General features: G+C 42.1%; 1 protein-coding gene across 1 annotated transcript in view; it reads right to left on the bottom strand.

The window, feature by feature from the left end:
* Positions 1-12320, bottom strand: part of LOC309562078 (complement factor H-like) — a 194258-nt gene that overhangs the window by 89927 nt on the left and 92011 nt on the right. Inside the window, exons 5-6 of the mRNA XM_082266195.1 lie at positions 10077-10262; positions 1886-2077 (exon numbers count right to left, since the gene is read on the bottom strand). Of these exons, the coding sequence (XP_082122321.1) occupies positions 1886-2077; positions 10077-10262 (378 nt within the window). The remainder of the gene's footprint in view (positions 1-1885; positions 2078-10076; positions 10263-12320) is intronic.

Here is a 12320-nt window from a genome sequence, read left to right as displayed (position 1 = left end):
AAAAAGTCCTTGCGACAACACATATTGTAAAAAAAAGTCTAATAATGTGATATAAGACCGTAATTAGACGTGAAAAATGAAATGTGAAAAGTCCATTCACATGTATAAAACACCATCAGTGAAGTGAATATATGACTCCAATCTTCAAAGCCTTGCAATATTGGGTAACTTTCAACACTCCAGGGCCTCTTAGATACAGAGGAATCCTGAATGTCCATATCCTCACATCCACCTCCACAGTGTTTAAAGAATGTCGCTCCCCATAGGAAACACAATAAAATTGTCATAGTGTAAAAACGCTACAAATGTTTATTAAATGAATAGTAATGCGATTACATCAATGTCAGCAAGATGCGCATATGTAAAAAGCCGGCCGGCTATCCTAATATCTAGCCCATCCTTCCGGGACACTACAGTGACATCAGCATGTCGCGACCTGATGCGTTTCCTCACAGATGATGTCGTCCTGGGACAGGGCCGGCATGCTGACTCACCATATTAAATACACTAACCATTTTTTTTTTTTAAGATAATTTAGGAAAGCCTCCTGAAACTAAGAAGTATTAACCACTTGCCGACCGCTGCAAGTACATATACTGCGGCGGTCAGCCCCGTGCAGGCAAAGTGACGTATGGGTACGTCACTCGCCCTCGAGCCAATAGGGGGCGAGGGCGCGCCGCCGGAGGCACGCTCCCGCCCCCGCTCGTTTACGGGCATCCCCGCGCGAGTGACTGGCGGCTCCGATGTCCGCTGGCCACTCGCGATCTCCCGCTGGAGAGGGAGAAAGGCAGGCGGCTGATGTAAACAAAGCTGCCTTTCATTCTCCCTGATGTAACAGCAGAGATCATACGAACCTGCTATGTAGGATCGTATGTCTCTGTGTTTACATCAAAAGCCACACCCCTTTACAGTTAGAAGCATGCCCCTAGGGACACACTTAACCCCTTGCTCTCTAATAAAGTTAACCCCTTCCCTGCCAGTGTCATTTTTACAGTAACAGTGCATATGTATAGCACTGATTACTGTAGTAATGTCACTGGTCCCCCCAAAAGTGTCAAAAATGTCCGATCTGTCCGCCGCAAAGCCGCAGTCCCGCAAAAAAAAAAATCGCAGGTCGCCGCCATTACTAGTTAAAAAAAAAAAACAATAAAAATGACATAAATCTTTTCCGTAGTTAATAAACGCAATAACTTTTGCGCAAACCAATCAAAATATGCTTATTGCGATTTTTTTCACCAAAAATATGTAGCGGAAAACAAATTGGCCTAAAATGTGAAAAAATTTAGATTTTTACATTTTTTGGGGGAATTTCATATAAAAAAAATGTGAAAAATATTGTTATTTTTTCAAAATTGTCGCTCTTTTTTTGTTTATAGCGCAAAAAGTAAAAATCGCACAGGTGATCAAATACCATCAAAAGAAAGCTCTGTTTGTGTCAAAAAATGGACGTCAATTTCATTTGGCTACAGCATTGCACGACCGCGCAATTGTCGGTTAAATTCATGCAGTGCCGAATCGCAAAATAGGTCCTGGTCTTTGAGCAGCCAAATCCTCCGGGGCTTAAGTAGTTAAATCTGAACCACAAATTAGTAGAGTGGTCACCTGGGTTGAGCATTGGTGTGTGAATTGCAAGAGTGGAAAAAACCAAATTACAGTACAAAAGATATGGCAGGTAAATCCAAAAACACAGGTGGTGGCTCCTTTTGTTTTCTTTTTTCATCCTTTTTTCTTTTTCGCCACACTGTACTGGCTCTATTGAAGGTCAGTGTTGTCCCCTTAGAAGAGAACTACAGAATACTTCCTCTCTCCTCATTTCTATACCGTTGTGGGGGGAGTGGCATTTTTACAATGCAACACATTCACTTAAACAAAACATTTTGTTTACCTTTTAAGTGGCATGTAGGATATGCGATCACTCCATCATTGCATTTTATAATAAGGTTTTTAGGGTCTGAAATTTCATATCTAGGAATGCATTCAAACTCAATCAGCTCGTTGTCTTTATAATGCCACTTTTGATAATTCTTTACTTGTAAGTTGTATTGTTTCATTTCATTATTCCATATTGTACATGTGTCTGTAATACAAGGAAGATGCTTGAATTAAAACGTTAAACTATATATATCTATATCAGACTGTATGTTCTGTATGAAAACAGGAGGACAGAAACATGAAGATTTTTGTTTGTAGCCAAGAAAGTAAACATTTGAATGGCCTATTGAAGTCTCCCATTCTTTTACCTCAATATACCGTAGTCCTCTGTCCAGCTATTTATGATTTGTGGCTGAGTTTTGCTTGAAAGTACTTTAAAATATCAATTACTTTCAGTGATAGAGCTGCTTCCTGCCTTTAATTAGACATTTGCAGAAAGGAAAAATTTGTTTAGCTTCTGATAGATTCGTTATATTACTAATTTAGTTTAGTTATGGAATTCATTTAGTTTTTGTTTCGGAATTTGTTTTGTTTAGTTTAGTTTTCGTTAAATTTCTTTTCGTTATGTTAAAATTTGTTTCATTTACTATTTTTCTAGTGAATTTCAACTTTTTGAAAAATTTGAAAAACAATCCACTGATTCAAATTCTGTGTGAAGAAATGGCTAGTTGTTAAGCCTGTGTCCTTAATAACAATGAGTCATCATCTGTCACCTGGCTTCCCCACTGATAGATGAATGTAAAGAAAAGAATGCCAGCATTTGCCCGGCAATAGAGTGATGTTTAAAAAAACAAAATAAGGGGGTCCCCCCAGTCCATACCAGGCCCTTCGGGACTGGTATGGATCTTTAGGGGAACCCCACGCCAAAAAAAAAAAAAAAAAAAAAAAAAAAACTGTGTGGGGTCTCTCCCAAAATCTATACAAGACCCTTCTCCGAGCATTCAGCCCAGCAGGTCAGAAAAGGGGTAAGGGATGAGTGTGCATGCCCTCCACCCTTCTGAACAATACCAGGCTACATTCCCTCAACGTAGGGGGTTAGGTGCTGTGGAGCAGGGGGGGGGGGGGCTCTGCAAAAGCCCCCCCCCCCCCAAAGTACCTTGTCCCCATGTTTTTTTGTTTTTCAAACTTTTTATTGTTTAATAGCAAGAAAAATACAAAGTACAACAGTGAGATGATAGCAAGCAGAACATAGCAATGGTACAAAAATATTGCTTGGATAAACATAACCATGAGTATGAACATAACCTCAAAACTCAGAATCTGATAAACAAAATCACAATCAATCTGAAAGAAGCTCAGGGCAACCCATTACAAGGAGATTCACTGGGGGATACTTCCGATTCAGATCTTGAATCTTGGCATATAATCATATCCAGAGAGTGGGATGTGCGGAAAATGACATAGTTACATTCGTAAGTGATTCGTGATGTGAGTGGAGTAAGAGTCAATGAGGACTGAGCCCTAGGTGTGTAGTGTATAAAACCATAAACCTAGTGTCTCTGAGTTTGATGGGTATTGAAATCCTCAGGGATTGATGCCTCTGTATTGGGCAAATGGTACGCAATACAAGCTTGTCGAGGGGTAAGGGATGAGGCATAAGTAGGGTCAATATGATATGAAAGAGACGGGGGGGGGGTAGAGAAGCGGGGGGGGGGTGTAGAGAGAGGGATAGAGAGAGAGGGGGAAAGAAAAAATAAAAATTGTCCCCATGTTTATTTTGGCATGGGGTTCCCCTTAAATTTTATTTTAAAATTAATACCAGACTTGAAGGGCCTGGTATGGAATGAGGGGGCAACACCATTTTCTTTGAACATTCTTCTATTGCCGGCAATGGTATTGTATTGCCAGCAATTTGAATGTAATTTCATGCATACATCATTTTTACTGCAGCATTTTCTATACATGTTACAGAAGCGCCACTTTACAGGCATACTAAGGGGACCCCCCCCAGGCACTATATTTAGGATTTTTTCATTTTTATTGTTTCACTTAAAGTGGGAACCCTACTTAAAGTGAAACAATAAAAATGAATAATGTCTTTAAATATAGTGCCTGGGGGGGTCCCCTTAGTCTGTCTGTAAAGTGGCGCATCTGTAACATGTATAAAACATGCTGCAGCAATAATGACATTTCTAAAGAAAAAAAATGGGAAAAATCACTTTTAAATTGACTCACGGCTACAATTGCCAGCACCCAGCTATTTAAAAAAAAACAACAACATGGGATCCCCCCAAAATCCATAACAGACCCTAATGCGGACATACAGCCCAGCAGGTCAGGAAAGGGGGGAGGAACGAGCGAGCGCCCTCCTTCTGAACCATATTAGGCCACAAGCCCTCAACATGAGGGGGTGGGTGCTATGTTAATGGGGACAAGAGCCTCTTCCCAACAACCCTGGGCTGTTGTTGTCAGGGTCTGTGGGCAGGGGAGCTTATGGGAATCTGGAAGCCCCCTTTAACAAGGAGGCCCATAGATCCTGCCCCCCCCCGGTGTGAATGGGTGTTGTTGGATATTTCGTACAGTATATTGTTATGTGCTATTTTATATTCATGTATTGTATGGATTATTTGCTCGCCTGCTTATTATATGTACAGGTCGAGTCTATAAGGAGTCTGTAGGATCGATATTCCCCCTGAGGAAGACTTCTCAAAAAGTTGAAATGTGTAGGGATCTGCATCCTGAACCAATAAACTTCCATTGTGCCATACGTGTTGCTTGGCGACCACGCTGTGGATATCCCCCTAATGTGAATTTTAATAAATGTGTCATGTATTTATTGTCATGGATTTTTGATGATCTGTATTATCATTAGAATGTTTTTGTTTGTTCATTTATTTATGTATTTAATAAATATATTTTTTTAGACATTTAGATTGCATTTATATACTTTTCCGGCATCACAACATCCCTTCCCCCGTCCCTCCGTCAAATCCTGTTCCAGGATTTGTGTATGCATACCCATTCACCAAAAACGTGTCAAAAAAAATAGTAAAAACACACATACAGTTTTTTTTACAAATTCTTTTGTAAAAAATAAATGATAAAAAACAGTATCCCCTGATGTAGACCTGTCGTCAATCACACCGCTCGCCATACCCGAACAAGAAAAAATGCTCTCGCCAACACAGAGGCGCTATGCCTACAGCAGGCTCCTCCGTTTTACAGTTCTTTTATAGGGAAGGGGTGAGGCCACCTGTCTACATCTCCTGGTGGCACTGCCCCCTTCTGATGTCATGGGCCGGTGCATGCTGGATCAGCGGTGCCACCAGGTGACGTAGACAGGTGGCCCCGCCCTTCCCTATAACATAACCGTCAAACAGGGGAGCTTGCAGTAGGCATAAAGCCACTGTGTCGGTAAGAGCGACTTTTTTTTTTCGGGCCGGCGGGCAGCGTAATTGATGACAGATCTACATCTAGGTACTCTGTTTTTTAGTTTTCAATAAAGGATTTGTCAAAAATTCTCCCTGTGTTTTTATTATTTTTTGACACTTTTTGATGAATGGGTACCAAATACCGGGGGGGGGGGCGGGATCTGGGGGCCTTCCAGATTCTGATAAGCACCTCCGCCCGCAGACCCCAACAAACACATCCTGCCCCAAAGCACCAACAGCCCATGTTGAGGGCATGTAGCCTGTTATGGTTCAGGAGGAGGGGGGCGCTCGCTCATCTCCCCCATCCTGACCTGCATCCTGACCTGCCAGGCTGCATGCTCAGATAAGGGTCTGGTATGGATTTTGGGGGGGACCCTACGCCATTTTTTTAAACATTTTTCTATTGCCGGATAATTCCATCATTCTTTTCTTTACATTCATTGGTCAGTGGGGGAGCCCGATGACAGGTGACAAATCATAGATGTTAAGGAAACGGCGGCTGGCTTCCCAGTCGCTTCTTAACAACCAGCTATTTCTTCACACAGAATTCAACTCAGTTGATCTGAATTCTAATCTTTCTGAAAAGTTGGAATTCATTACAAATTTATTAAATGAAACTAATTTTAACGGATTTAAATTAAATTCATTACTATTTATTACTATTTTATTCGGAGATTCGGACACACCAAAATCCCTGAATAACCAAAAACTTGTCTGAATTTGTATTCAGATCGAAATGAATTGCACATGTCTACCTTTAATTTGTATCTTAAAGTAGAACTGAAGGCAAAACTTTTTCCTGGCGCCTCTATGGCAGCATACGTGTGATAGTAGCCCGTCTACTTCTGCCCACAGAACCAGTGCATAGCTATAAAGAGTTAACACCCACACAACAGCCCATTCCCTTTTTTGCCCTCACGGAACTCACAGCCAGTGTGATGAGAAGAAACCCTTACCTACCACCTTTGGTGGTACTCCACGCAGGTTTAACCTCTCCTGTAGCGCAATCCCTGACCTTGGGATGCTAAATGCTCTAATAAGACAGGGAGCCCCTTCTGGGGATCTTTTGGGGTGAAAATTGGATGCTAACTAGCCCCACATACAGCAGTGCAGCCAGGGCTATGTTCCTCAGAAGAGCTGTCAATGTCTGGAGCTTGCCTCCTAGAAGTGAGTGGATCCATGAAACTGTCACACAGCATTAATAAAACAAGTATGTTTTCAATTTTTTTTTTTTTTTTATCTATCTGTGAATGGCCTCATAAGTTGTGTGTTACATGTTTTCTCAGATGGGCTGTAGTTGCATTGTGTTCTAGTATGCATTCTAGTGGCAATTATGGAAGAGAAAGCTAAGCATCTACATTCAAGAGAATTACTCATTATGCTGAACATGTGAAGCGGACAGAGCTCACAAGAGGGCAATCTTTAGTTTGGGTAGGTAGTACCCCGGTGGCCATCTTGGAGATGGGCAAGACTGTCTGGAAGCCATCTTGGAAGTGGGCAAGGTGAGATGGTTGCCTGGAGTGGGAGGCAGGCAGAAGAGTTCAGGAACATGGGTTTAAAGACCTAGAGGCCTACAGATAGGGCATTCACAGGATAGGACTGCATGCCAGCATGCCGATAACCTCAAACCCTGAGTCAAGGGCCTTTTCCTGCTACTTTCTGAAAAGATTTGTCCTTGCTCATGTCTCGGTGTGACATTATTATTATACCTGACTAAATGTCAGTGTTCCAGTTTCCCTGCACTATGAGCTCACTGCATAACAAAGATCAACACGATTCCTATAGGTAAGAGTCATCAGACCTGGTAGGTATTTTGCTGCTAAAAGAGTGCATTTAGGTGCTAACTGGCCTCTCCCTCAGCTAGTGAGCCCAGCCTGTCCCACTGGCAGGAAAATGCATGAGAGGAGCACCAGAAATGCAGTCCAAGGTATAGAAAATCGTCTTCCATACTGCAAACGCCAACACTATGGCCTGAAGGATGTGTCAGGACTGCCTTAAAGAGGCAGACAGAAGCTCTCCAGCACATTATGCTTAGCCGCAAGGCTACAAAGTAAATAACGTATCAAGATTGCCTTAAAGAGTTTGACAGAAGCTCTTCTACCTACTATTCATAGCTGCAAAGGATTTCTGTGAGCCTGGGTGAAGTTGCCTTTACAAGATAAAAAGTGTTTCAAGATTGCCTTAAAGGGGTAGACAGGTGCTCTCCTGCCCACTATTCATTGTCGGAAAGGATTGCTGTGGGCCTGGATGAAGTTACCATAATCAAGTTATTGTGAATAACTCAAGCTGTATTCCAATAATGTTGCTACCAACTGCATACATCCTCCCTGGCAAGGAAGAACAGCGAGGATAAGCTGGTACTTTATGTTCAACCTGAGGCTTTGCTCCTGTTGGCCATTTTCCTTTTAGGCAGGTAAGTTTACCAGAGGAGCCAGGTAAGAAACTAGAGGAGGCTCTAAGTTAGAAACTTGCTACAGCTTTTCTTCATCCAGGAGAAGTAGCCTGCATGGCCTTCCAGACAGGTTCTCTTTGTGGTATTCCAGGTCAACGGCATTAGAGATGCGGCTGAAGTTGAACACTTGTCATTACTAGTGGAAAAAGACTAGAGTACGGATGGCATGGTCTTTTTCCACTTTTAATTGTTAAGCGTCTTTTCTCCACTTGTGGCCCCTGCATATCCTCTGAACATTTTCTGGGTCAAGGTATTTCTGCCCCAGTTGTGGTGGCAAACAGTTCACTATCCAAAAGTCCCCGGTGGCATTAGCTGGTATGCATCTTGTAGCTTTAAAGCGGTAGTAAACCCTGCTTGGTAATTTTTACCTACAGTTAAGTCTATAATAAGGATTACCTGTAGGTAGAATGAATATCTCCTGTCTGGACCAGGAGAAATCTTTTGTATGAAAGGCCTAGAACAGAGGGTAGCCTCATGTGAGGCAATTCCTTTGGCTTCGTTTCAGGTCTTTACAGACTTTTTTTCTTCGGGGGACAAGGTGACTCAGTGTTTTGGTCAGGTGATTTCCCTATTTCTGAGGCTCAGGGGTCTGGCTTTCGAACAAGGAAGTCTTCTCTTCATGTTTTAAGGAATCCCCATGGAAAGACACCTCCAGCTAGTGGATCGTTCTGGGGAAGAGACCTAGACACCCTAGACATCCTTGATATCAAGGGGATTGGATGTTCCTGGTTGTTTTATACAATCTGGATCCAAGCGGACAATGCCATGAAGGTGGCGTATTTAAATTTTCAGGTGAATACAGAATTTTTTGCAGTAGCAAAAGATTGATTGATATCCCTGGCAAAACATCAGGGTCAGAATAGAAAGTTTATCTTTCAGCCTTTATGTTCCTCTTGATTTTAAAGATAGACCCTGTATGGATGCTTCAATTTCTAGCTCCCTAATGTTAGGTCGGCTTAGCAGACCATCAATCATCTCCATGGTCTAGGGTTCAGGTTTAGGTTCCATCCTGTCCTAACAAGATGCACACTACTAAAGCTATGAGAGCATCCTGAGCTTTTGGTTGCAGACTATGGTTTCTCAGATCGGGAAGGCTGCCACCTAGGCCTCTATCCTTCCTTTTGCTTTGTTCTATAAGGTGCTTGACGTGATTGTAGCAGGATTAGCAGACTTGCAACAGCAGCATTTGGGTGCTGTCCATTGTCCTTTTTCCATCTGTGCTGGTCTTTTTGGGGAAGGCTCATGGGGCATGTCCCCTTGGGGGTGTACCTTGGGGGCCTGTCCTGGCAGTTCACAGCTTTGCTGTTTTCATGCCATCAATAGCCTGTGGGCATTTGTTTGCCCATCCTTTAGTGGGATTGCTTTTTCCGACTTAGGTAAAGTACTTCTTCAATACATCCAGATTAATGATGGCACACTTGTCATGCAACAGTCATTAGCTAGCCATAGCAGCTATACATAGTTGCTTAGAAACCAACAATGGTAGAAGGCTCCAGCGCACAATCGCCTTGCGGTTTATTCTAAGGTCCCGTTATATGGTTGGGCTGCAACCACCGAAAGTAATTGCTGTATGTTACTCCAGCTGAACTACCTCACTACAGCTGTCCTTAGGGTGAGGCCAGAAGCTTACTCACTTTCTTATGATAGAATTTGCTGGGGCTTCCCACCCTGGTAGCTAGTTATTGATCTATTACATGTATGCTGCTATAGAGGCACCAGGAAAACAGAAAATTGTATCATACTTACCTTAATTTTAATTTTCCCGATGCCTATCCATGGCACCATACTTAACCAACCCACTTAGTTCCTAGCAATGTACAGGAAATGGGCTGTTTTGTGGGTGTTAACTCTTTATAGGTTTGCACTGGTCCTGTGGGCAGAAGTAGGCGGGGCTAATATCACATGTATGCTACCATGGATAGGCACCAGGAAAATAATATTACGATAAGTAAGATACCCTCTTCTGTTTTTTTTTTTTTTTTCATTTTCAAGAGAGGATTGTAAAAAAATGAAGGGTACTTGTCATCTTAGAATGGGGGCTAAAAGAGACACACAAACATCAATAAAGGTTGACACAAGGCTTCCCCCTCCCCCTTCCTCACTCTATCCAAAACTAAAAAAAGAATGCATTTACATACAGTACAGTGTAAGAAGGCCAACACATATATTCTTGAGAAAGTTACCAATTTATCCGTAATGCGGTCCACCTCAAAATGGCCACTTAATTGCACTTTTAGCCTAAAGGTAAATCAACTGTCCAAACTTATGGTGTTTATTTGTAAATATCTGAATCAGAAACAATTATAGCTGTTCTTACACACCTTTGCATGTTGGTGGATCTACATTCCAAGTTCCATTGGATGTGCAGTGAATCTGAGATGGCCCATTAAGTTTCTTATTTGGATTTTTGCACTCCAGGTTTATTACATGACCTGCTGTATATTCGTCATCATACACGGTGGACAAAATTTTTACACTGCCATCCACTACTGGGGGACATAGTTTGGCTGTAAAAAATATAAAAAAGATTTGAGTATAATTGCAAACATTTGCACACTTTGAAAACGTGTTAAGCCTCGTACACACGCAACGAATTTCCGCCGACCGGTCGTACGTCTTTTGTCCAGAATGGTCTGTTGGTTGGAATGTGTTCTAGACTGCACACAAATTTTCCCGCACGACAGAATTCTACTTCAGAAGTGATGTCATGTGTTGGATTGCTTTCTTTGTGTTCTTTCATCTCTGAGCATGCCTAGTCTTGCTCATAAGATTTTTCCCCATCGAAATCTGTACTAGTGAGACGAAAATCGGTCGTGTTTTGACGGTCGACAAAAATTATATAGCCTGCACACCAGGATTTTTTCTGCCAAAAAGTCGGAGTCGGTTGTCGGAAGCACCATACTAACAAGCTGAAAATCGGCAGATCGGTCGTCGTACGAAATTTCCCAGCCGAATTTCTACTCGTGTGTACGGGGCTTTAAGCTTAATTAAAGAACTATTGATATGATTTATTTTTGCATTTAATTTAGTTTTATAGCATGGAACTCTATTGCATCCATGACTGCAGTATTCTGAAATTCTTGTGTACATAAGCAACTGGCATATAAGCAGCAATTGGAAGAAGCAATCGATTTCGTGGCATGGCAATACTACTTATGGTACCATCAGCATCATGCTGTTCTTTATAACAGTAAGCACATGATTTTTTGATGTTATCTTTCATAAACTGACAGTGAATACTTTTCTATGGACAGGCAGGTGCCCAAAAAGAAAAAAAATCCATTTATGCCAATTAAAGTGTTACTAAACCCAGGACCCTGCAGTCACCATATCTGGTATTCCACAGTACACAGAACATGGAAATGCAATTATTTAAGTAAATATAAACTGCTAAATACCTTTTCTCTTCAGCAGTATATATCAGTCTTGTGACTTCTATCAGTCCCTGGTTAAAGCTTGTAGGAGGAGCTTTCACACTGCACTGAGCTGTCCTATCAGGATGCAGGACCCCTAACCCTCTGTCTAGACAGTGCTGATTGGCCCTGTGCTGACCACATGCAGTCTTCCAAGAAAAAAAGAAAACTCTCTAGCAATATGCACCAAACTGAGCATGTGCAACCTGACTCCAAAGGCTCTGTACTATCCGGACATGTTCTGGAGTCAGTGAAAGAAGAGGAGGATCTGTTCATACAAGATCAAACAGACTTTTTACACAATGCAGAGGATTACCCCCTTAGGTTCCACAGTGAGTATAACAAGAATGCTTTACTGCATATACAGACTGATTTTACTGTCGTGGGTTTAGTAACACTTTAACTACTTGAGTTATTGCCGCCCCTGATTTTAAGATATTTTATCACAATGTATGCATGGAGAACAAACAAAAGAGAGGAATGCAGCAAGCATAGTGTGTCATACAGTGGCGGCTGGTGTAGTTTTAGGATGGTGGGGTGCCAGACCCCCGCCCTTCCTTTTGACCCCCTCCTACTTTTCATAAGATTCCTTGATATGGGGATATTTTTGACAGACCTCCTAATATGGGATATACTGAGAGACCCCCTATAAAATAATAGGGGTTCTCTCACTATAACCCATAATAGGGAGTCTCTCACTCCCAGTATATCCCATATTAAGGCGTCTCTCAGTACTAGTATATCCCATAATAGGGTGCAGAGGCCCTATTATGGGATATACTGTGAGAGACACCCTAAAGGATATACTGAGAGACCCCCTATTATCGGACATATTGATTGAGAGTGAGAGAGACCCCCAATATGGGATATATACTGAGAGGCCCCTATTACAGAATATACTGAGAGAACCACTATAATAAAATAGGGGATATTGGTATATATCCTATATAGGAGGGGTCTCTCACTCTCAGTCAGTATATATGCTCAGTGTCGGTTTGGGCTGCATTCCATGCTTTTCCAATCTCCACACTGCTGAATATGTATGCAGCTGCTGCCGGAGTGAGAATTGACTATACAAAGAGGAGAGGAAAGAATGGTGCTTGTCACTCATCAGCCTGCATGTTCCCCTTGCTTGCTCCCTGTCTGCTTGCT

This window comes from Pelophylax lessonae, assembly GCF_965119305.1.
Source record: "Pelophylax lessonae genome assembly, chromosome: 8".
NCBI classification, from domain to species: domain Eukaryota; kingdom Metazoa; phylum Chordata; class Amphibia; order Anura; family Ranidae; genus Pelophylax; species Pelophylax lessonae.
This window is presented reverse-complemented; position numbering and strand designations above follow the sequence as displayed.